A 25,110-nucleotide genomic window follows, 5' to 3' on the forward strand; every position below is an offset into this window, starting at 1 on the left:
TTGCATAGTAACATATGCTTTCCCTATTTACAACATTAAAATAGACTACCCATACTCCCACTGTGAATGATATGGCACTGATGTCTACCACTGATACACCCATGTCTTTTTCCACCAAAGCCAGATAGATGCTGCCTCAATCTGCCATCAAATGTCTGTAATCTCAGAGCCATAAAGTATAGCAACGTGCAGAGCAATGATCCCAAAGAAAGAGCATCTGCTTGGCAATCACCACTTGGAGACTGTCCCTTAAAGTGTTGGGAGCTCCCTGGATCTTCCTAGTGTTCTCAGCAGATATTTTGACTTGGAAGGATGAAATGCCTCAACTGAGCCTGAAGGCACCTGTTGGAAGGTGTCCCAAAACACGGGATTCTCATTAGTGAGGATCAGTCTGCACTGCTGGTAGATGTTTTTATGCTTGATAGTGACTGGAACAAAAACTTCCCACCCAGGAACTGTCAAGCAGAAGATGTCTGCAGAGTATTAAGAGCTTTAGAAATAAAATACTAGGTTGTGATAGCAGTTTGCTTTATGTGAATTTTCTCTCTCGTCAAAATAATTTTGAGGAAGAATTGTTTTCCTTTTTTAACACCTGTTTTTGACATCTCTGAAATGGAAAAGCTTTTTGTTGTTGTCAGAATGACTCTGTTATGAAATGTAAACGTTGGCAGGGTAAGAAAGAAGTTATAACTAATACGTTTGAGGGATTCCTGCAAAGAATTCTTGCACATGAAATAAAAATGTGTGTTCTAGTACCTCTCAACCTTCTCATGTCATAAACAAACATTAAAAATGGAAAAGGGAAATTCTCAGCTGTGCACTGGGATTAAAGCCAGCAGTGAAGCCCATCTCCTCTCAGCTCCACCCTGTACCCTCCCCTTCCCCAGCACCTCGGCTGTTGTGACAGTTTTAAACTCCAATCTGTTGTCCATGCCAAACAGCACACCTGAAACCAGCATGACACTGAGGACATAAGGTACCTTTCTTTTTGGTGGACAATGGTTTTGAGAAAGGATGGTGCCCTTTTGCATCTGTGCAAAGGTTTGGAAAGGGTGGAGATGAATTGGTGGGCAGAGAGCAGGTGATGAGGTTAAAAGTGCATGATGGCTGCAATTATCACTCCAAGTATCATTAATGCTGACATGCCTCTGTGTTTGGATTCCAGGCACACACATCTGAATAGTCCTAAATCAAGTGGCTTCACAAAACCTTCAGCAAGTGTCCTCAGGCAGCAACCCCAAAGCCTCCCATGTTCGCCTTCAACACACATCAGGAACTGCTGCAGTGGGTTGCAAAGTGTTGTACTTAAGAAGTGAAGTCTGGAGAGAAATGAGTCTTCTATGCAATTATTTCATTCTTTTTGGCTTCTCTGATTCAGTCTAGTGCTGAACCTCTCCCTTCTTTCCCCCTTTCCATTACTCTCACGAGGCCTCCTTGACCTTACAATCCACCCACGGTTTCCATGTTACTGTCAGCCTCTTTACACTTGACTGATGAGAAATATGTGATTATTCCACACGTCATAAAAACAGGCAGAGCAAACGAAGGAGAAATCTGGAAAGTATTTATAGAAAATCTGTAAACAATCATTGCAATTCAGCTATTCAAAGCTGCACACACATTAGCTTATTAGCTGTAGAGCTGTCAGATGTTCTTTGGTTCTTCCACCTCTTTTAAACATTAAGAAATGCTTTGTTATACCTCCAGTTATTTTTTGGTATTTCATAGGTTTCTGTTTGCAGAAACAATTTATTCTTTGAGCTACTATAACTCAGGGCTTTTTTCCCCTTACAACTATAGAACATTTCATTGACTTCAGAGATTTGACAAGCACCGATTCACTGTGTGCTAAAAGGCTTCTTGAGATGTGCTGCTTCAAGCACATGCATCTGTTTGCTGCTTACAGCTCAACATCAGATTCAAATAGGTGAGAAAGCAAAAACTCTTCTGGAAATGGACACAATGAAATGGTGGAACGTGTTGCAATATCTCTTTTCTCTGCAAGAGGCAGAGGTGTTTCTTACTCACCATAGCATGATTTAACCAGAGTGGGATGACTCCATCGAGGCTTTTGGGGTAAACCAGCTCTCGATTGTAGGTATACAGTGTCCAAAAGGATATGCACACAAACTGGAACCAAAACACAAAATGAAAGACATTTCAAAATTAAAGACATCTCAAATTTGAAGATAAACACATTGGATAGAATCTGGCTACTGCTTTCATTTCTGAGAAGGCAGAACACCTCCTACATAAAAAATTATGACACTGCCAGATAACTTGCATGTCTCACATATTACAACATAAAGGAATCCACTCTGAGGTTCAGTGTTCTGTGTTGATCTTGTGAGTAAAACCTCCTTTATAACCTGCCAACACTGATATTTTCTGAGGAACACTAGATTAAATTTTCTTATTTTCTGTGGTTTGTTTTGTTTTTTTTTTTTCCTTGCAGATGAGATCTCTCAATGGCCCAGGAGTTTTCCTCAAGGGACTGGCTGTAAAGACACAGCACTTGTTCTGCTCAGTAACAAAGTAAACCCAGATCTCAGTAAGACAATTCACATAAAACTTACCCTTCACAGTTCCTACGATAATTCCCAAACTGGTGCAGTCTGCACTGTGGGCATACAACTTTTTTCCCTACAGAGGAGGATTTACAGTGGGAGAACCTAACCGGAGGAAATGTTCACTATCAGTTATCTAGAAACTGATTAGCATTTTCTGGCCTAGCTTTGTATTTGAGCACACTTTATGCTCAGCATTGGAAATCAGGCATTTGAGATGCTGCAAGAATGACACTACCTATGCCTCTGTCCTGCGGGCACAGTGAGGATGCCTGAGGGGGATATGAGAGCAGCACCGTGAACCCTGCTGTGCAGGGAAGGTAAATTAGCCAGTGTGTCTCGGTCCCTCACAGAACTTTTTAGTGAGCCAGTGGGCTGAGCTGCTTGTGAACCAGATTTAAACAGCACTTTTCAGCCCTTTGCGATTCAGAGGTGGCTGCAGGTTTTACTCAAAGTGGTTCCTACACGTCTAAGTAACCCCTGGGTTCCTGCCCAACCCACAGCACCACATAAACAGCATTTTGATCGACAGCATTGTCTGTGAGAGAGCAGGTGAGCCATGGTGAATCTGATGTTGGCTATGACTCCAATTATTGTCTTTTCTTTCCCTTCAGTGCCATGCTGGAGTCAGACAAGATCACAGAATCCTAGAATAGGTTGGGTTGGAAGGGACCTTTAAAGGTCCAACCCCCTTGCACTGAGCATGGACATCAACAAGATTAGGTTGCTCAGATCACTCTTCCAACCTGACCTGGACTGTTTTCAGAGATGGAGCATCTAATGCCTCTCTAGCCAACCTGTGCCACTGTTTCACCACCTTCAGCATAGTCAGTATCTTTCTCTTAAATAGTCTAAATCTCCCCTCTTTTAGTTATAAACTATCACCACTTGTAGTGTCAAATCAGGCCCTACTGAAAAGTCTCATCTTTCTTATGCACCCCATTTAAGTACTGAAATATTGCAATAAGGTCTTCCTCGGAGCTTTCTCTTCCCTAGGCTGAACAACCTCAAGAGATTGTTCTGCCTCTTAGGTACCCTCTCATGTCCTCCTGGCCTGTGCTGCCCTTTAGAGAAATACCCTAAGTCGATAAATCCATGGCTATTTGGACTGTGAGATTAGCTGAGAGGTTACACCTCATGCACCCTCTGGGGTCAATCTGTGACTGCTTGGAGACAGCAACCCTAAAGTTTGTGCAAGTCTTTGCTTTCAGCTGTAACAGACTCAGCACTGGTTCTTCTTTTCAACAGTTCAAACACATTTTCAAATGGTAGAAGAAAGCCTTCAGTGCTCATCTCTGTACACCTTATGCTATACACCTCATATCACTTAGGCAAACAGTGTTTTTAGGTACCGAGGTTACTTACTGTGGACACGGGGAAAGCCAGGACACTGAAAAGAAGGTCTCTGCTGGAAATTACGCACTTAGCACATCGCAGTTTCTTAATTAGTCTCAACACATCAGCCAGGAAGGACACTCCATAGAAGACAGCCTGCAAAACCTAAAGTAATTACAACTAATGAGGGAAACTCATCCAGTTTTAATTAGCATGTTCCTCAGTTCTTACTCTTCAGGGAGCTGGTGTATTTGTGAGCTGCAAGCCTGCATGAGGGGAAATAGCTGTTGGCGAAATCTTTTTTACTAACTGAAACTGATTAAATAAAGTTGCTGGAGAGATACCTTTAACAGTATCTCGTTTAACAGACTAAACAGAGATGTGTGATGTGATTCAGATGGGGGAGGTGGAAAGACATGTTGAAAGCCAGCTCCTTCACACTCCCTATATTAATGGTTATGTTCAACGTTATCTGAGCAGAAGCAGGAGAGAACACGATATACCAGGAAAAGTTTCCTGTAAAGTAGTTGCTAGGGAGTTCTCCCACCATTTAGCCAACACAGGGCCTGCTTTCCAGGGACTCATAGTGTCAAACAACAAATGTTCTACCACAAGAAAAAGGTGCAAAAATTATCAAACCCAAAACCTCTTTTGCTGGAACTTACAGGGATTCAGGGAAGGATATCAAGTGCTTAGTAGACACTCAAACTTTCCTAAGCTCGACTGAATAAATGAAACCACTCAAAAACACGGCATTTTGGAGTGGGAGGTGCATGTGCTGTTTGGTTTGGTTTGATCTTCCTTTAAATCCATTACAAATAATGAGGGGGAGGTTGTTTGGGGAGAGTGCTAGGAGGATTTGGTAAAGAACTAGGTAAGTGCACAGCAACAAAACAGAAATGCACAAATTGTGTATCACAATGTCCAATATTGTGGTTTAAGCCAACATCTCTTTCCTGATTACTTTCTCTCCTAACGCTACGCAGCAGATGAAGCTGAACCAGATTTGTCAGACACATAAAGGCAAAGCCTTGCAGAAAAATACTTCTCTCTTGCACTTAATGCTGAGTCTCATTCTGTTCTGTTAGCTTACAGAGTGGCCTCTTCTTTTCAAGGCTAGGTCATCCCAGAGTGGTACAATATGGGAAATGCAGTCCACTGAAAACTAGTGCTTAAATGGAAAAAGGCTGTCACCACTTTCAGGATGAGATCTCTTTTGCCATGATCTTACTCTGAATCAGATACTTATTTGGAGCAAATCATCTGAAGTGGTGGCCAGTTACTTCATCAGTTTCTGAAGGAGCCGAGAAGGGTGGTGCTTGGGAGGGGCCAAAATTAGTGCAATGCTTTTCCATCAGAAATCCCTTTATTATCAAAATATATGAGGAATGAAGGGAGCTATGATTTCACCAAGCCAGAGTTTCTGCAAGCTTTAGTTTGCAGAGATTAAGTCTTCCTAGGATGGAAAATGACCATAGTTTGCACAGCCAGTGTCCCTGCAGTTATCTGCAACTACCCCTATGCATTCTGTGGCTTCCCAGCAAAGGGAGAAGGTTTATACTTCCTCTCCTGTTCTTCCTGCAGTATAGATGGTCGCCAGACTGCAGCCAGCTGTCACCAGTGGAGTGTCCCTGCTCTCTGCACACACCCACAGTGGTGGGGGTAGTGAGGTGTTAATGCAGGCTGGGTGGTGGGCCCAGAGTCACCCAAGATGAGTTTTTTGGAAGTCATGCACCACACAGTTCAGCTGCAAACCCTCGTGTTTCCTCTCAGAGCATGGAGTGAAGAGTCACATTTTTGTATAAAACAACTCAAAACAGTTTCATCAAAACCCACATATGGTTTGGTTCAGTTCTGAGGCACTCAAACCAACTCTTTTAACTGTGCCTTGCTCACTCTCTCCCCATAATCACAATTAGCCTCTGTAACTGCAGACATAAGTTCAGTCACTTGGGATTCAGCCCTCCAAGTCACAGTTTTAGCTCAGATAATTCTATTGTGGGGCACAGCATAGTTAGACTCAAGCCCATGTTCCACCCAAATGTCTGCCCAAGTCCTCGGCCCCACCAGGACAGCAGAATTAAGCTGAAGAGCTAAGAAAAGCCCAGTAATAAACAGAAGCTCTTGTTACACCCTGTAAAGCCAGCAGTAACTTTCTGTAAAAAGCATGAAAAATGAACGTGAGGGTGGTGACAGTCTAGTGACACATGGTGACTAATTGCCAATAAAGCAATTAGGGAGAGGCCTGGTTCCCAGAGGATGGGGCTATTATTATCTTGTTCATGGTCAGCCTTACATAAATCATGGGACATGGATAGGCTGCTGCTTCTTCCCCCCTCTTCAAAGTTAACTAAAACAAACATTTCTGAAAAGAAACAGTTCCGAAACAGCCACAGTCTCAGCCTGGTAAGTATTCTGTTATGTCCAGGGGAAGCTGATGTTATCTTCTGCATGGAAATTGCTTATCTGAATGTGTAACCTGACCTCTTTCCCTGGCTGAACATGGAGAGGAAAAAACTCCTGAAGAAGTCTGAACTTAAGTTTCAGAAGCTTGGTTTTGCACTGCTCACAACTCTACCCTTGTCCATCACTGGGCTGAAAGGGGTTTCAGTTAGTTTGTGGTTACTCTCCATTTCCAGGAGGGGTGGAAGAACACACGAGCCATGTTCAAGCCAGAAAACTGAACCTAGTAAGAACCATTCCTAGTAATGCTTAGTCTGGGCTGGTACACCACCAGTACAACCAAAGTGAAGCTCCAAATCTGTGCTCTTCCAGGCTTATTGCTCTAAGAGGTGCATCCAGATCTCTCAGCCCCTCACTAGTGGGAAAACGCTGACACAAAAAGGGAAAAAACCAAACCAAACCAAAATTGACATGAAAAGAGCAAATTATTCCAGATGTCCTGCAAATTTCAGTGCTGGCGCTTACAAATCCATGGCAGAAGAATATAAATCTACTGGCTGTAAATAAAGAGGATCCCCTAAAGTATTCCCATATGAACAGAAGGAAGACTGGAAGCATTCAGAAAGCTAATGATAAGCCTGTAGAGGAAAATGTGGATATGGTTATCCCTGCTGGAGAGATGCTGCGTTCTTCCCCATAGAGCCTGCGGAGCTCTGTGGCTCTGGGTGCTGCAGAAATGCTTCATTTGGTCAGATCGATTTTCCAAACTGAAAGTCGCAGTGACAAAGACAAACCTGATTTTTTTATCTGCTGCAGTGATTAAAGAGGTGTTTCTGTTTAACCAACCTGACATGATTTACTTTCACGTATAGGATCTAGCCATATGTGTATATTGAAATTTCCAACTAGTACAAATAAATCGGGCTCCAAGCTCTGCCCTTAAAGAGGGGGAGATAAATCCAGTATTTTGAGCAGGCTATTAGACATAACAATCAACATTTAGCATAGACACATGATAGTGACTGGAAAATACACATGCTAAATACTGGGTCTATCTTGCAAGAAATAAAAAGTAGCTTTCAGGAGACTTGAGAGGTATTTCAGTTCTCAGACAAAAGCATAAGGAATAAAACGGGGTACAAACAGAGTAAAACAGGACAGGAACGGAACAAAATGGGACAGGGATGCAATTAATACTTTTGTTTAAGGAGCAGTGTGTTCATTATGGAATGATTTACTAATAGACTGACAGCAGGGAGCAGATTTTTATGAGCTCAGGTATTTCAGGCAATGAATGGTTCAGCTTGTGCTGTTCTGTGTCACAGACAGATAAATATAAAACTGTTTTGTCTGTCCTTTCTGCTTGTTCAATAATTGGTCAATGAACTCCTTTGATACAAATTCCACTTATATTTTTATCTTTTGCCGTTCTGAATTTTGATTGCCATGACCATTAACTAGATAAATGAATCTGAAGTAAGGTCAGAGCTGTAGCTCTCTTGAGAGAGCCACGTGACTAGCAAGGAATTGAATGAGATGCTAAAAAGGGTCATAACTAGAAGAAATTCTTCCAGCATCTCTCTAGCAGAGCTCAGAGTCAAGCTGCATTTCCATCCCCAGAAAATGTCATGTTTCCCAGTATTTCCATTTTGAATCAGAGTGAGCTGGCCATAGCAGCTTTCCACAGAAGGACACATTTAAATGCAACTCTGAAGAGGAATTTTTTTGGGAAAATTTCCAAGTATTTCAGCCATCCAGTGCCAGGAACCAGGCAACTGCAGTCTGTCAAGAGATAGGCAGAAGAGCTCAACAAGCAGCCTTCATATATGGTTCTGGGGAAGCCTTCATGGCACAACTCAGCCCATCAGCAGCTCCACAAGCACGTGCAACCCTGTGGGTTATGAGTGATGTCCTTCCCCAGCATCCCAATGCAATTCATAGGATCACAGAATGCTAGGAATTGGAAGGGACCTCTGCAGATCATCTAGTCCAACCTCCCTACCAATGCAGGTATGCCTAGACTGTGTGGCACAGGAACAGAGTCAGTTTTTTAAAGTCTCCAGAGAAGGAGACTCCACAACCTCTTTGGGCAGCCTGTTCCAGTGCTCTAGCATCCTCAAAGAAATTATACTTTGAGTTCAAGAGAAACCTCCTGTGTTCTAGTTTGCACCCACTGCTCATTGTTCTATCACTGGACACCACTAAAAATGCCCAGCCTCATCCTCATGACCTCCACCGCTTAGATATTTATATGCATTTATGAGATCCCCTTTCAGTCTTTTTTTTTTTCCCCCAGGCCACAGATCCTCAGGTCTCTCAGCTTTTCCTTGTAACAGAGATGCTCCAGTCCCCTAATTATTTTGTGGCCCTCCACAGGACTCTCTCCAGTAGCTCTCTGTCCCTCTTCAGCTGAGGAGCCCAGAAGTGGATGCAATACTCCATCTGTGGCCTCACCAGGGCAGTGTAGAGAGGGTTCTAGAAGAGCCTCCCTCAATCTGTTGGCCACACTCTTCTTAACACACTTCAGGATACCATTGGCCTTCTTGGCCACAATGCCACAGTGCTGGCTCATGGTGAACCTCTTGTCCACCAGGACTCACAGGTCCTTCTCTGCAGGGCTGCTTTTCAGCAGATCAATTCCAAACAACTGATGTATGGAATTATTGCTCCCCATTCATGGCACTCCTTCCAAAGGTGCAGAAATGCAACACCTCAGGTGTATACATGATGGATGTCTGTATTCTTGTTTCTTGATGTCCCTCAGCAGCAAGAAGGAGCACCTTAATGCCAAACCATGGGACTACTCTTTTAGGTCTTGTGGAGCCCCACAGGGAGCTCCATGGTCCCCTCGACCATACTGTCTTGACAGGCTCACAGGATGTTAGGGGTTGGAAGGGACCCAAAGAGATCACTGAGTCCAACCCCCCTGCCAGAGCAGGACAATACTATCTAACACAGATCACAGAGGAACACATCCAGACAGGCCTTGAAAGTCTGCAGAGAAGGAGACTGCACAACCTTTCTGGGAAGCCTATTCCAGTGCTCTGTGACCCACCTTGTGTTGAGGTGGACCCCCCTGTGCTGCAATTTACACCCATTGCTCCTTGTCTTATCACAGGGAGCAAGTGAGCAGGGCCTGTCCCCCTGCTCCTGGCCAGCCTTCAGATATTTATAAACATTTATCAAATCCCCTCTCAGTCTTCTCCAGGTCCCTCAGCCTCTCCTCATAAGCCATGCCCTCCAACCTTGTAGCCCTCTGCTGGACACTCTCCAGTAGATCCATGTCCTTCTTAAACTGGAGATCCCAAAACTGAACACAGTATTCAAGATGAGTTCTCATCAGGGCAGAGTAGAGAGGGAGGAGAACCTCTCTTGATCTGCTGGACACACTCTTCCTAATACACCCCAGGATCCCATTGGCCTTCTTGAACACAAGGGCACATTGCTGTGCCACAGTTAACTTGTTATCCACCAGGACCCCCAGGGCGTTCTCCTCAGGACTGCTTTCTTCTCAACCTCCTCCTCTTACAGCAGCTCAGTAAACTTTTGCCATCTGGAGATACCAACAAATGCTGTCCAGATCATTGCAAGAAGAGGATATGAGGGCATTTCTCTCTCCAGGCTCTTTCCCTTTTTTGGGAAGTCATTCCTGACCAAAACCACATGTCTGTAAAAGAAGGACATTTTGCACACCCTGCCCCATTGCCACATTTTCTGTGAGATATGGGAAGCGTCTTCAGCCCAAAACAAAACTCTATCTGATAGCTCCATTTTAGTATCAGAATCAGATCAATACGTGGTTAAAAGATGGCAGACAAAGGACTGGAGAAGTAGAGCAAAGACCCCTGCTCACAGAGATTTAATGAGACTCAAGCTGTTCATTAGATCCATAAACGAGCTGGGGAAGGGACCAAAGAGTGAGGTGGTAAAGCTTTGTAAATCTTTTTTTCTTCCTTTTTTTTTTCTGTCAAAGTGAAGCCTGACTGCAAAATAGCTAAAAACTCTCAGGATACTGAGCACATGAGAGATCAAATAGCAGGTGAAAATCAGTGTTGGTAAATGCAGTGTAATGTAGTTCATTAAAAAAAACAATATAAGAAAATCAACTTCAATTATAAATTTTTCAACAGTGAGTTCTATATGAACTTCCACCACCCAGGAAAGGAATGTTTGACTCACTGTGGGTAGCTCTCCCAAACTGCCAGCTTCTTGCTCACCAGTAATCAAAAAAGACAAATGGAGAGCTAAGAGTTTTTAAGGAGAAACAAAGGAAACACCTTTAGGCCACTGTATAAATCCATGCTATGCTCACAGCTCAACCACTGCAGCCTGTCCTACTTACCCCTTCCTGAAACTAGAAAATCTACTGCAAAGGGTGACAAGGATGCTTTAATGAAAGTAGCCCTTTGTGAAGAGAGATGAAAAAGGCTCAGACTTCCACCTTGCAGACAGTAACTGAGAGGAAAACCTGGCAGAGGTATCTAATGAATGGCCAAGAAAAAGTGAACAGGGACAGGTGATTAGATTATAACAATAAAGAGGCGTCCACTGCTGTTGTCAGGCAACAGGTTTACAACAACAAAATGGTTGCTCTTTCAACATGAGGCACTCATTGCCACAGGATACCCCCAGAATCACAAAACAACATCATGCTGGGGCTAGCAAAGGACCTCTGGAGATTATCCAACTCCCCTGCTGAAGCAGGGTCACCCAGAAAAAGTTGTCCAGGACTGTGTCCAGGCAGGTTTGGAATCTCTCCAGACAAGGAGACTCCATAATCTCTCTGCACAGCCTGGTTCAGTGCTGCAGCACCTTCATAGGTGAGATGGATCCTTCTCTGTTCCAGTCTGTGCCCACTGCCCCTGGTCCTGTTGCTGGGCATTACCACAAGTATTAACAGGTATGATTTTCCTTTAGATAGATGAGAGAAAAGCTTTGAGTGAGTGTTACCTACCTTGGCTTGGATTTGGTTTTTTGTCCGGGGAAATCAATATGCCAATGTATGGGAAGAGCCACGGAAAGTTCATTTTGTGCTTACACAGGCTCTTGTCTTGCGCAGCCTTTCCCTCATCATCCACTGCTGGTCACTATGGGAAGCTGAGTGATGCTTTCAGTGAGTACTTCTGCATCCAAAATACTGGAAGTTCCTTGCTTTCTCTTCTTGATGCCAGGCTTTAGAGAGATGTCATATACTGGGTGTTCAATCTCAATACAATGGTGCCAGGGAATGGGAATGGAGATGCTGTTTTGCATGAAAGTATATATGATATTTTAATGGGTTCAGCTTTCCCAAATAAAACAAAGGAGAAGAGCTGGACAAGCAGTCCCTTGATGGAGTCTTGGCTGGTGGCTTTAGTCTATTGATATGTCCAAGCAAGACAAACTGAATATCCTTCAGAAACTTGAATCCTGACTGTTTGATTGCTCACATCTCAGAAAAATAAATGTTTTAAGTACCACAAAAAGCATACATGTACTGATACAAAGACAACACAGCAGCAAACCATACATAAACTACCCTGACTTCAGCAATACATGTGCTCTCATCCTTCCACAGTCAGCTTGCCCACTGAAAAGAGCACAGTGGCTTCCTGAAGCCTGTGCTGTTGTTAGCAGCCTCACATGTCATTCACCGCCTCTTGGTTGCAAATATTTAACAGTCACTGAATGCTCAAGATTATAAGGAATCCAAATTTCCTGACCTTCTGGGTATCTCCCAAAGCCCCACTTGAAGCTGGGGAGGCAAGCTGGGAACTACTATTCACCATGAGATGTCTCCTTCTGCAGAGTAAAAGTCAAGACAAATAGATGTGCTGGGCCAGACCACTCACTGGTATTTAGCTCTCATGATCACATGGAAGAGAAGTAAGGCTATGGGAGATCCTGTAGTCATCCTTGAGATTCAGAAGAAAGGCTATGGGAGATCCTGTAGTCATCCTTGAGATTCAGAAGAAAGGCTATGGGAGATCCTGTAGTCATCCTTGAGATTCAGAAGAAAGGCTATGGGAGATCCTGTAGTCATCCTTGAGATTCAGAAGAAAGGCTATGGGAGATCCTGTAGTCATCCTTGAGATCCAGAAGAAAGGCTATGGGAGATCCTGTAGTCATCCTTGCGATTAGTAAGTGCCCCTGAAATTTGTCCCTTGTAGCAACCCTCTCCACGCGTCCAGACTTTCCACCCCACTGCCACAATTCACAAATGACCCTCTTGGATTGTGTACAAACATTCTGCTCCAGGGTGTCTCACGTGCTTCCAGACTTTCCACCCCACTGCCACAATTCACAAATGACCCTCTTGGATTGTGTACAAACATTCTGCTCCAGGGTGTCTCACGTGCTTACACTTTGATTTCTAGCTTGTACAACATTAGCACATTAGGACAACCAGACCACATCACAGTTTACGTTCTTCTGTGTACTTTTAGGAACTGCAGTTGATAGCACTGTTAAGACACGTGATAAAGTCACAAGCACTTCTCTCAGAGGTTGGAATTTCTTTCCTTCATGCTCTCAACTGATTGTCAAACTAAACACGTACTCTGAATGGCTAAATTAGCACAATGCTATACTTTGTTCTACATTTTCTGTAATTCACAGGACATGAAAGCTTATTAAAAAAAAAATCCAAGTAAATCTCCAAGCAGCATTACAACATGTATTGAATTCAGGGTTTGATAACATGGAGCAAACTCGCACATTTTTGGCTGGACATACCCCACCTTTCTGTTCCTCTCCATACTGACAGCTTGTCTCTTTCACATGGAGGTGGCCAGCTACAGCAGACTTTCTAAAAGTCAAGCAGCTTGCCAGTGTTCTTTCTGCATAAAACCTGTCAGTACATTTCACAGCACAAGCATGGATCCCTACTTACTTTCCTTTGGGGTATAAATCGTTAAAGGAAACAGTTTAACAGCAGCAAATACACCAGCTGCATATGTCTTGAGGCACAGATGGCAGACAAACAAACAGACATATTGGTATCACTGTACAACACGATTTGCTTACCAGATTGAGGACTGTCAAATATTTCCACTGCCCACCATAAAGGAACACTTCAGATGGCCGCTCTTCTGTGCTTACGTGTGTGATTGAATAGGCAACAAAAAAGTACCAGACAAAGGCAAGGCAATGGTACATTGTGATGGTAGAGATTCCCATCCTTTAGCTGACAGGAAGTGATAATCGATCCTAAAAGCTGCTTTTCCCTTAAGGTCCTCAGAGGCTATGCACGGGAAATAGCAGGGCAGGAGGGTTTACTCAGGAGCAGGCTCAGGACCTGTTGCCACCTCACTCATCGAAAGGAACAGTCAGGAGGCTGTGAATTTTGCTTCTATTTGTTTCTCTTCCTGCTGTACAGCAAGGCTGGGGGTGGGCAAGAACAGGCTTATTGCCCAGATTTAAATGCCTTGCTCAAGATTAGCAAAGATTAGGGAAGATTAGCTGCAGAGTTACATAAGTTTTTTGGGGTGTTTGTGGTTTGTGTTTTTTTTTTTTTTCAGAAGTAGGGGGAGCTTTGCTGCTGGCTTTGTGTAACAGGCTGTTGTAGTGAGTGAAGACAAGCATCATCTTCCTCACTCATAGCCAAGGGTGCAGCCACATCTTTAGCTCATCTTGGGAAGACTCTGTGACTGTTCTTCCCTCATACCAAAAGAACAAGTGGGAAACATAACAGCCTGTGAAACAAGAAAAGTAAAAAGCTGATTTGCTAATAGGCTATGGAGGTGGTGAGGAAGCTGAGTGGATTCACAGGCAAAGGTCCTTGGGGGTTGACAATCACTGTGAGCATTGTCGCAAGCACACACAGCAGGTTGGACAAACCAAGTCTCTTTGAAACCTTGGCAAAGATGGCCTTGAATAACAAATCCTAAGAACAGAGCAGAGCATCTTGCCTACTTGCTTCTATCCACCTTCAGACAGTCCCTCCTCCAGGTGCAATGTTATCATACTATCAGCACTGGGGTACAGAAGAACCAATACTCTGCCAATGACCATAAAAATTAAGCAATCAAACAGGTTCCCATGCTAATGTTCATTTTCATCCCCTTCTGCCTCATCAAGCCCTGAAAAGCACAGAGAATTTCCTGTTTAGGCCTGAGTCTCTGTAATTGCAGCATTTCATGTGGGACTTTGCTAAGGAGCAAGGCCCATGCCCTAGCACGTGGCCCAGGCACTCCCATGCAGGACAGTGACAGGGTGAGAAGAGTGGACACTGTCCCTGTGGGCAGCATTGGGCTTCGGCCAAGCAGACTGCAGTAAGAAATCTGATTTTTACACCCTTCCAACTGGCCTACAGACAGCATTGAGCAATCTGTTCTGTTTCGGTTTCTTTGGGGTTTTATCTTGCTTTGTTGTTTGTTTCCCCAGTATCGGATGTAAGGCTCCACACGGGATGATTTCCTGTGAACTCAGAAAGCAATGTTGTGCTGAGGCACTTCAGTGTCCCTCTGTGTTTCATTTACTTCTCCCCTAATTCAGATTACTCACACTCAGATTTCGCAGGCACTCCAATCATCGCAATCCCTCTCTTAGGAAGAATTAGCATGGGGACCTTATGGTGACTGGTTGAGGTTGGAGGAGAAAATCTCTTGCTGGAGGAAAAAAAAAACACAAAAAGAAAAAAAAACATTTAAACAGAGATTAAGAATATGTTTTTTTGGATTCTGTTGTGTCACCAATCTTTTTCTAGAAGAAAAGAGCTTTCAGATGCCTTTAAAAACTTTCTAGGGAGGGGCAGTGCTGTCCTGAGCTGCTTCAGCTACTCCTTCTCCTTAAGGCTGATCCTTGGGACAAAAGGCAAGAACAAGACTTCTGGCATAGAAAGGCCTTTTTTATTAGTCACCTGTATATCAAAGGCACCAAGTGCCCAGTACTTCACCAGCGATCTTCAGGTCAATCTTTTCCAGGTTTTGCTGTAGTGCAACTTTTAAAATGGGAAGGCATGTGCTTCTGCTCAGTAGGTGCCCAAATGCATGTAAATTAATGTAAATGTATGCAAAGTGGCAAGGTATGTTTTTTCTTTTCGGGAAGATTTTGGCCAGTGTGGCTGGGAAGGTGTCAAGTACAGTGACAGTTTTCTGATGTGGACACCTGTCCCACAGACTGAGACCATCTGCTTTGTTTTCCCATGTACCAGAAGCAAGATACATATCCTTCAGCTGAGATAAGGGATAAAGTTTGGATGTAAAAAAATAGCAGAGAAAGGCTGAGTGCCAGATAGGAGCTGAAGTCTAACACCCCACGGTTCCTGGAGTCTTTGCAATTTCCCTGCAGCAAGCAAATATGCTTGAAAGGTCATATCTATGCCTTCAGGTTTCTCAGAGCCATGTTCAACCTGACCTGGAATGTGTCCAGAGGTGGGGCATCTACCACCTCTCTAGGCAAGCTGTGCCAGTGTTTCACCACCCTCAGCATAAAAAATGCCTTCACTGTATCTAGTCTGAATCTCCCTTCAGTTTAAACCAACCACCCTTTTCTTCCCCAGGATTAACAGCACCAACACTCTCAGCCTGTCCTCACAGCAGAGGTGTTCCAGCCTTCTGATCATTTTTTTCTGGTGGTCTGCTCTGCACCACTCCATCACATCCATGTCTTTATTGTGCCAAAGGCTCCTGAGATGGACACAACACTGCAGGTAGGGTTTCACCAGAATGGAGTAGAGGGGCAGAATACCCTCCCCTCAACCTGCTAGCCCTCTCTCCATCCATAAACATCTACTCATAGCTCAACAGAACAGGAAATTCAGCCACAAAGTTTCTCTGGGAAGTGGAGAGAAGGAAGAAAGAAGGAGCACACTGAGGGAGACATGCTGCCACAGACCTACTGGGATCGTTTAGGCAAACACTATTTTCCACCTGCTTGGTACAACATCCCAGCTCACATCTGCTCCTCCCCTGGACCTGAGCCATATTCATTCACTCTGCCAGTGCTCCCAACCTGTTTCAGGGGTAATGATCATCTGATTTGAGCAGGGACAGCTAACGTTGTGCTAAAGCAAATTGGGAGCTCCCAGAGTGAGAGCAGGAAATTGCTGGCAGGTGACAGCAGCTAAGGCGAGGCAGGAGAAAAAGATTTAAAGCCAAGAAAAGCCCAAGGCATGGTTTGGATACTGTGAAAAGCAGAAGTGGATCTTTGTGCCTTGCTCTCCTTTCTAACTACAGTCTAAGAACAAGGGATTGATACTCAACTGGGAGTTGCCTCTATCAGAGGGCCTTTGTAGAGCAAAGAAGACATGGAGTTAAGTAAGTACATTTGTCTTTCAGCTTTCTGCCACTTGTTTCTATCCTCAATGCAATTCTGTTATCTTGTGTGGATTTCATAATTTATCTATTTTTAATTAACTGCAGTCATAAGCTGGCTTGTGTTAAGGGTAATTCCTTGAAAGCAGGACTTGGAGTTGTTCTTACTACCACATCCTCTGTATGTTATGTGAGCGTGTTCAGAGTCAACATACACTGTTTCTGTTAGGTACTGGTTAGGTTGTGGGTTACAAAGGGGCCTATGTTCATGCATTTTCTGATAGGCATCAGCCAAGGGAGCTTTTTAGCATGTAGCACTAGGCTGCCTGAGCAGTATGTCCCTGAGGACACCCATAGTAACGATTCACTCTGTGACAATCCTGATGTATGAAATGAAACATAATTGACATAATTGCCAGCTGGGCATAGTCTGCTCCAGGCATTCTCAAATCCTGAGGCAAACTTCCCCAAATCATGTGGTTAGTGTAATTCACAAGATTTAATTCTCCTTGGCTTTTTGTCTTGGGCTTTAGTAGCTTTTAGGAGTGAGTTTTCCAACTCTTCCTCACAGCTGTGTGAGCCACAAGTGTAAAAATGTTTTAATTGCTAATAAAAGCTGAGGGCCTTGCCCAGCAATATATCAGTGGCAGTCATAACTAATGAATATTGATAAAAATATCTCGAGATATTTCACTACAAATCTGAAAATGAGCAATGGTGCAGTGTCTACCTGCCATATGTGGCAAGAAATAAGAGTTGCTTCCAGAATAGACAACCCTGGTTCCCCTAGCCACTTTACATAGAGCTTGCTCTGTATGCCCTTCATAGGCTTCGTTGTCCTTCTAAAAAAACCCCAGGGAGGTGGTGGAGGCATCGTCCCCAGAGGTGTTCAAGAAAAGCCTGGCTGAGGCACTTAGTGCCATGGTCTAGCTGACTGGATAGGGCTGGGGGATAGGTTGGACTGGATGATCTTTGAGGTCTCTTCCAACCTGGTTGATTCTATGATTGTACAGTTGAAAGAGATGTTACAAAGCCTCTTGCACAGGCCTCTCCTCTTTATCTTGGATCATGGAGGACAGGAAGTGGATTGTTTTATCTCGGTATGCTTGTTTTGAATTTGTTTGTGGGGTTATTTTAATTGCTCTAAAATGCCAGCATTCCACAGGTATTTTGCAAATATGCAAAAGTGCTGACTGTGTACAAGCAGAAACTAGTTTTGGTAGCGGGAAGCACTTGCTCAGATTTCAGAGTTTCTCCCTCTACACTGTGTTTCATCGGCTTTTAAACTAGATGTTTATTCAGGCTGCTAAACGAAGTGTCAGTCTGATCCAGAAACAAAGCTTCCTGTGTAACAATAATTTGACATTTCTGACTTCCTTAAATGAATGAAAATTCTGACACTAATCAAAACAAAGCCTTTTAAGCTAGCAACTTGGGTTCTAAAAGTAGGTATGCTGAAACTGGAAACAATTGATTGGAGAAATGCTTGCCTATCTCATTATCTCTAACTCGCAGTGCAAAGGAGCAATTATTTGCCTTATCACCAAACCCCAATAGCCTTTTCTTGGCAAGGTGGATATTGCTTAGAAATAAAAGTCATAGTTTCCATCGATTCTGAACAGCTTCCAAGAACTTGTATACTTGTTGAGGAGATATGTAGTGTTGCTTCTCAATTTTACATTTTCCTTTCTCTGTCAGAGATGCAAAATTTAGATTTGATTATTTGTATTGGAGATTTCACACAAACATAAGGGAAGGCTTTTTCACTGTGAGGGAGACAGAACAATGGCACAGGCTGCCCAGAGAGGTAGTGCAGTCTTCTTCACCAGAAACATTCAAAACCTACCTGGGTGACCTACTCTAGGTGATCCTACTCTGGCATGGGGGGTTGAACTAGTTGATCTTTTGAGGTCCCTTCCAAACTCTCACATTCTGTGATTCTAATTTAGAAACATCATAGAATGGCTTAGGCTGGAAGGATCCTAGAGATCATCTACTCCAACCACGCACCAAACAATCTGAAATTTGGAGCAAAACAAACATTTATATCACAGTGCACTAGGGAAGAGATGCCAGGGAATTTGTTAGCTTTTGGACATGCAAGGTACAACTGGCTCTCATTAGACTCCTTTCAACTAGACAATCATGGTGGGCAAGCCAAGAAATGCTGTGGCTTTTCCTTTGCCCTTTCTAGAGGGGGCCAAGAATATGCCAACTTATCTTGCAAATAGATGTTTCATAACATACTACAACCCAAATTTAACTAGTTTGTATATAGTTTATGAGCAGGGCTTTTTGGAAATAAAATAACTACATATTTTGTAATTCCCACCTTGTTAACTGCCTCACCTAAATTAGGCACTTACTACAAGAAGCACCCTGAGGTGCTGGAACGTGTCTAAAGAAAGGTAATGAGGCTGGTGAAGGGTCTAAAGCAAAACTGTTGTGATAAAAGTCTGAAGGAACTGGATTGTTTAGTCTGGAGAAAAGGAGGATCATAAGAGACCATCTCACTCTCTACAACTACCTGAAAGGAGGTTATAGGAAGATGGAGGTCAGTTTCTTTACTCAAGTAACAAGTTACAGGACAAGAGGACACAGCCTCAGGTTGCACCAGTGTGTGTGTTTGAATACAAGGGGAAATGTCTTTCTCAAAAGGGTTGTCATGGCCTGTAACAGGATGCCCAGGGAGTGGTGGATTCACCATCCTTGGAGGTACTTAAAGATGTCTAGATATAGTGCCAAGGTGTTTAGTGGTGGATTTGGCAGTACTGGGATAACAGTTGAACTTGATTATGTGCCAGGTCTTTTCCAACCAAAAATTATTCTATGATTGTAAGATGGGATGGGAAAAGGTCATGTTTGGAGCAAACCTCTGTACACATCATATCCTGTTCCCCCACACTGAAGAGGCCTACTTCCTCCCCTTCATTCCTTAGCCTGATCATCAGGACTGACCACCATGTAACAATGCTTCCCAACACCAGTGTCTCTGAGGGAGTCAGTCCACTTCCCCCAGATTTTTCTTGGCCTTCACATGTGTGCACTCCCACTGTAGTTCTCAACTGGCACAGATCTTTCCATCTGGGTGGCTTTTTGTACCTCCCCAATGGACTGTGGTACATCACTTACTGTCCAAATGGCTGCACTAGGTAGTACCCAGTTCAGACACACAGTACCTACCTGCAATTTGTGTGTACTGTAGCAGGACTAAAGGCTATTGACATGACACTAACAGAGCTCTGCTCCTTCACCCTGAAGGTGGCATTAAGAGACCTTTCTGTCTACTCAGCCCTGCTCTCTATCTTTGCAGACTGTTCTCAGGACACAGACTTCAGCTCATTCTGCCTTTGAGATGCTGTGGGAAACCGTGCTTCCTGCAGCATCATCTGCATCCAGAGACTCTTTATGGACTGGATTGATTTAGTGGTGACTACTCACAGTGCATTTTGCCATGCTGTTAACAAGACAGACGGTCTCCTATAACAAAGTTATCCTTTGAATGAAAGTGAAGCTCAGGGTTTGTGAGATAGGAAACACAAAGCAAATTCACAAAATCCTCAGTATTTTTTTCCCATCCTTAAAAAAAAATAAATCACCATACTCTCCTTCTGCCACTGTCAGTTCCATTACATGACATGTACTGGCATGGTTCCCTTTCTCACAGCTATTTCCAGTGCCAAAGAGAAATGCCTCCAGCTTTTGCAATGCTTATTTGGCTATTGGTCAGATAATCAGATGTATCCATGAGGAATTTGAGTTTGGAACAAGGCCCTCTGCTACAAACTCTTGTGCTGACCCCTTCCTTCTCACTGCCCTCCAAAACTAAGTTATGTCCCATTAACACTAAACCTGTTTGAGAGATCTGAACTTCCTTGCTCTTGTGCTTTAACAGCATAGTGAAAACATAGGTGGTTTGCACACCTTTATGTTTTGGGGATCAGCTGGTAGGAGAGGTGGTGTTTATTGTTATCTTCCCATCTCAAAGGCCTGGAGTTTTTTTTGCTTCCTAAAAGTGGAGGTGGAAAAAAAACTTGTGCCTGCCAAATTCAAGCTGCTGGTTATCAGCTAATTCTGCTGTTTACTACTCACACAGCTAAACGACTGCTTGTGTTTGGCAGAGAGCTGGGGTTCATGTGCAGCATGCAGGACAGAGCTGCCTGCTTGTTTTCAGCAGAAGATTTCTGGTGTTTAATTATAATGCTCAGTAAGATCTGCAGTGCTGCTTTCTACTTTAATGTCAAGATACTTTGAAAACAGAAAGTATCATTGTCCTTTTGTTGAAAAAACAAACCTGAGCTTCTAGACAAGCTGTGCAGAAATGCTAGTTCCAGTACATCATATAGAAGATGATGAAAAGACAGGAGTCAGAAGAGTCCTGTTTCTTCCCAAATTTTGTTCCACAATGATGGTATTGCCCATGCTGACACACAATGATGCTGAGATGTGCTGCTGCAGGTGGCAGCAAGGAGGAGTTCAACTTGCGATTCTGTGCTGCTGGTGATCAAGGCAGGAAAATAAATGGAGGGAGTGGGCGTAGAAAATGAAGTGAGAGTGGAAAAACAATCTAAAAGCCCCTGGACTGGGATGAGGCTTGTCCTTGCTACCAGCAACACCAGCCTCATGCAAGCAAAGCTAGAGTTACACTGATATGCGAAGCCTGAAGCTTTTCTTGCAGCAGAGGCTCTGGGTAGTACTGACTTCCAGCAGTGCCACTCTGGCGTGGAGAGGATGATGGTGCCACCTAATGAGGTGCGAGTGCCACTTCTCTCTGCACCCTGGGCTGCCAAGAGGAAATATCAGCCTCTGCGTCATTAGCAAAAGCTTCATGTTGTTGAACTAGTCTTTGATCCCTTCCTCCTCTGCAAAACTACACAGTGGGTGGTAAATTAATCCCTGGAGGCCAGCCCAGCATGTACACAGAAAGCACAGAGGGAAAAGTAGGTGATCCCATGCTGATACTAAGAGCCCAGATCCTGCCTGTGCCCTTGGTTTCAGGTTGGTGTTATTCCACTGGTAGGAGCTCTCACTGGCACAGCCATATGTAAGCAGAGCACATGTTTCTTTCCTGAAGCCTGCTGATGGGATCATGCAATAGGAGTGAACGCAGATGCCACAAGCGGGCCTGTGTGAATCTCATCAGGTTCAACACCAGCAAGTGCAAGGTCCTGCGCCTGGGGTGGGGCAACCCTCATTATCAATACAGGCTGGGAAATTATGGATTGAGAACAGCACTGCTACGGAGGACTTGGGAGTACTGTTGTAGGAAAAGCTGGACATGAGCCAGCAATGTGCACTCAGCCCAGAAAACCAATCGTTGCAAAAGCATAGTGGTCAGCAGGTCAAGGTGGGGATTCTGCCCCTCTGCTCTGGTGAAACCCCCATCTGGATTATTGCATCCAGCTCTGGAGTCCTTAGCACAGGAGTTGCTGTATCTGTAGCAGATTCAGAGGATGGCCAAAAAATTACCAAAAGGCTGGACAGGCTGATATAGTTGGGGTTGTTCAACTTGGAGAAGAACAGGATCCTAGGAGAACTTATAGCAACCACTCAGTGTTTCAAGGGGCTTGTAAGAAAGATGGGGGTGGTCTTTTTAGCAGGGTCTGTTGTGATGGGACAAGGGGTGATGGTTTTAAACTAAAACAGGGGAGATACAGACTGCCACATTAAAATGAAGATTGTTCCCATTTTCACTTTTGATTTCTTACACTTTTCTCTTTCCCCTCTCTACAGGCATATAGATTTCCAAGCTGAAAAAATAGCATTATTTTGAAGTACCTAAAGCAAAAAGTTTTGTTTTGTATGCAAGAGAAAAAAGTATATTCTTACTATAAAAAAAGTTGTAAGTTTTGTAATCTGCTAGCCAGCCTGGTGCTGGAGATGAAGCATGCTTATGATTTGCTAGGAGAAAGGCTTTGCTGAGAATTCCAGTGATGATGTCAAGCTCCTGTCTGCTCAGAATGTCTGGTTCAGTCCTCTCAGTTGTAGTTAGGATGTGGCACACAACTGCAGCACTTTTTAAACTGAGCTTCATTCTGAGTATCACACATGAATATTGCTGACTGTATAGCTCCATGAACATTGGCGTTGAATGTGGTTGAGCTTCTGTGGTTCTTTGCAGGTACTTTAGTAACAACCTCAAGCTAGAGCACTTTTGCCTTTTGCAGCAGTTCTAGTTCAGCAAACACTTATTTCTCCCACAGAGCAATTCATATATCCTGGCTGCTACTTTCCAGTAAAGCTGTATTTCACAGAAGCACAGCATCGTGGAATTATGAGGGCTGGAAGAGAACTGTAAGGATGATCTAGTTCCAAATCACCTGCTATAGGCAGGGGCACCCTCCACTAGATTGGGTTGCCTGACCCAGGGCATCCAGGGATAGGGTTTCCAACACCTCTCTGGACAACCTGTTCCAGTGTCTCACTACCCTCATGAAGAAGAGGGTACCTAACATCTACCCTCCTCTAGCTTGGATCCATTCCCTATAGTCCTATCAGTACTCAACACCCTAAAATGTCCCACACCAGCTTCTCTGTAGCCCCCCTTCAGATACTGAAAGGCCACAACAGCATCTCCTCTGAGCCTTCTTTTCTCCAAACTCCAACCCCAATTCTCTCAGCCTCTACACATAGGAGAGCTGCTCCAGCCCTCTGATCATCCTTGTGTCCCTTCTCTGGACATACTCCAGCACATCCATATCTTTCCTGTAATAGGGCTCCAGAATTGGACACAGTACTCCAGGTGGTGTCTCAGGACAGCGGTGTAGTGGGGGAGAATCATCTCTCTTGACCTGTTGGCCACACTTCGCCATGCAACCCAGGATATGGTTTGCTTTCTGGGCTGCAAGTGCACACAATGGTGGCACATACTGAGCTTCTCTTCTACCAGGTATTAATATAATAATATTTCACTTGTTAAAGCATAAATGTAGGCTGCATACATCTTAAGAAAGCCTTGTTCAGGGCAGAGTAGCTACTATACAGACAGCACCATGGGATAATGACTTCCAGACTGTCCAAAGCTGCATTCCTTCAAGCTTCTTCATCAGTGCAGTAATAAAGCACCTGGCCTGCATCTGTACTGTGTGGGAGGTAGAGGAGGTGTGGTAGAACCTCACAGCCTTACTCTCCTAGCTATGCAGATGAGGTTTGCTGTTGAATTTCCCTCCTGCCACACACCTGAGTCTCCTCCAGGAAATGCAGCATAGTGGTGTGTGTGCACAGGCAAAACAGACAGAATGTGATGGTGATCAAATACTAGCACAGGCTGCCCAGGAGGTGGTAGATGCCTCATCCCTGAAAACATTCAAGGTCATGTTGAATGGGGCTCTATGGGGCTCTAAGCAGTCTGATCTAGTTGAATATATCATTTAAAGCTTCCTTCCAACCCAAACCATTCTATCATTCTATGACTTGTGGAAGTAGCAAGGGCTGAGTCATGCAGGACATGGTTTCAGTAAGCACACCAAAAGTCAGCTGGGAGAAATCCCACAAAGGACTAGAAGGCTCCTGCCCAGGACAGCTGGCAGATTTAGGTTCTGAAGATGGAAGGACTGCTTTGCTGGAAGCCTGTTGCAGAACTGATCTTCTGAGCAGAGTGAAATTAATGTGTAAAATACTGAGCATATCTGACCTGCACCAAAGATGACTTGAACCTTCATGAGATAGGACCTTGTTTCCCAACAATAAAAATTTCAAGGCATTGCTATAGATCATGGAAAATACTGTGGGGAGTAATCAGTTAATGAAATTAAAAGCAACACAAGAAAACAAACTCCCCAGTCCACCCCCAGAACAGCTAAGCTGCATGCCTTTATAGTCCAAATTTTGCTTCTTCCACAAGACCAGTTTTTGTGGCACCCCAGTGACTCCACAGAATTCATGGCTAGGCTGTGCTTGCTGCCATGAGCTCTGTGCTCGGATCTAGCAGTGCTGGGTTAATGGTTGGACTTGACGATCCTCAAGGCCTCTTCTTACCAAAAGAATTCTCTGATTCAATGATGGTGTCAGATTGAAATGCACGAGGAGAGGAGCTCTGCTGGGGTATGGAGTTAACTGCCTGTTCCACGTGGCTGCCCAGCCAGCAAAGGCAATGACTGCCGCTGCCACGTTAGGAAAGAGGTCTTTAACACAGAAAGGGCTTCTCCTTGTTTTCCTTTTTTTGCTTTTTTAAATAAATATGAAGTCTTGAGAATTTGCAACTTCCTGGAGTCTCTCCAAGCCACCATATCTCAGGAGTTACCACTTTTGTTCTGGAAATGATTGTTGCTGTTTTAATCCTGGTTCTTGTTCCTCCCAGCCTCTTTGGGCTCTGTTACAGCCCTCCCCACTGTCTTCTCTTTATCCCTTTCAGACAAACTGCAGTTCAGCTTGCCTTGCTTAAGAAAAATCAGGCTAGACGGGGTTGGTTAAGGTTCCTGACTTGTCACAGAAAGGGCAACGAGGAGGAAAAGTGGCCACAGCTGAGTCTATTTTGGAGACGGCCCACTCATGCCCTGCCCTTTGCCCAGGCCCTGCTGCAGGCTCCAGCTGTGCTGGGGAGACCAGCAGCGCCGAGAAGCTGGTCCTGC

General features: G+C 44.1%; 1 protein-coding gene and 1 long non-coding RNA gene across 5 annotated transcripts in view; one reads left to right on the top strand and one right to left on the bottom strand.

The window, feature by feature from the left end:
- ADTRP (androgen dependent TFPI regulating protein) overlaps positions 1-13,463 on the bottom strand; it is a 35,830-nt gene extending 22,367 nt beyond the window's left edge. The window contains exons 1-3 of the mRNA XM_064160925.1: positions 13,311-13,463; positions 3,933-4,067; positions 2,029-2,130 (exon numbers count right to left, since the gene is read on the bottom strand). Coding sequence (XP_064016995.1) covers positions 2,029-2,130; positions 3,933-4,067; positions 13,311-13,463 — 390 coding nt within the window. The remainder of the gene's footprint in view (positions 1-2,028; positions 2,131-3,932; positions 4,068-13,310) is intronic.
- Positions 13,464-16,339: 2,876 nt separating this feature from the next.
- LOC135184814 (uncharacterized) overlaps positions 16,340-25,110 on the top strand; it is a 68,320-nt gene continuing 59,549 nt past the window's right edge. For 2 of the 4 annotated variants that reach the window (XR_010306199.1, XR_010306198.1), the window contains exon 1: positions 16,345-16,543. This is a non-coding gene — a long non-coding RNA (uncharacterized LOC135184814). Of the gene's footprint in view, positions 16,544-25,110 lie in introns of all 4 variants that reach the window. The other 2 variants (XR_010306197.1, XR_010306195.1) reach the window with 2 other exon arrangements.

The sequence above is a fragment of the Pogoniulus pusillus genome, chromosome 21, assembly GCF_015220805.1.
Source record: "Pogoniulus pusillus isolate bPogPus1 chromosome 21, bPogPus1.pri, whole genome shotgun sequence".
In the NCBI taxonomy this organism is placed as follows: domain Eukaryota; kingdom Metazoa; phylum Chordata; class Aves; order Piciformes; family Lybiidae; genus Pogoniulus; species Pogoniulus pusillus.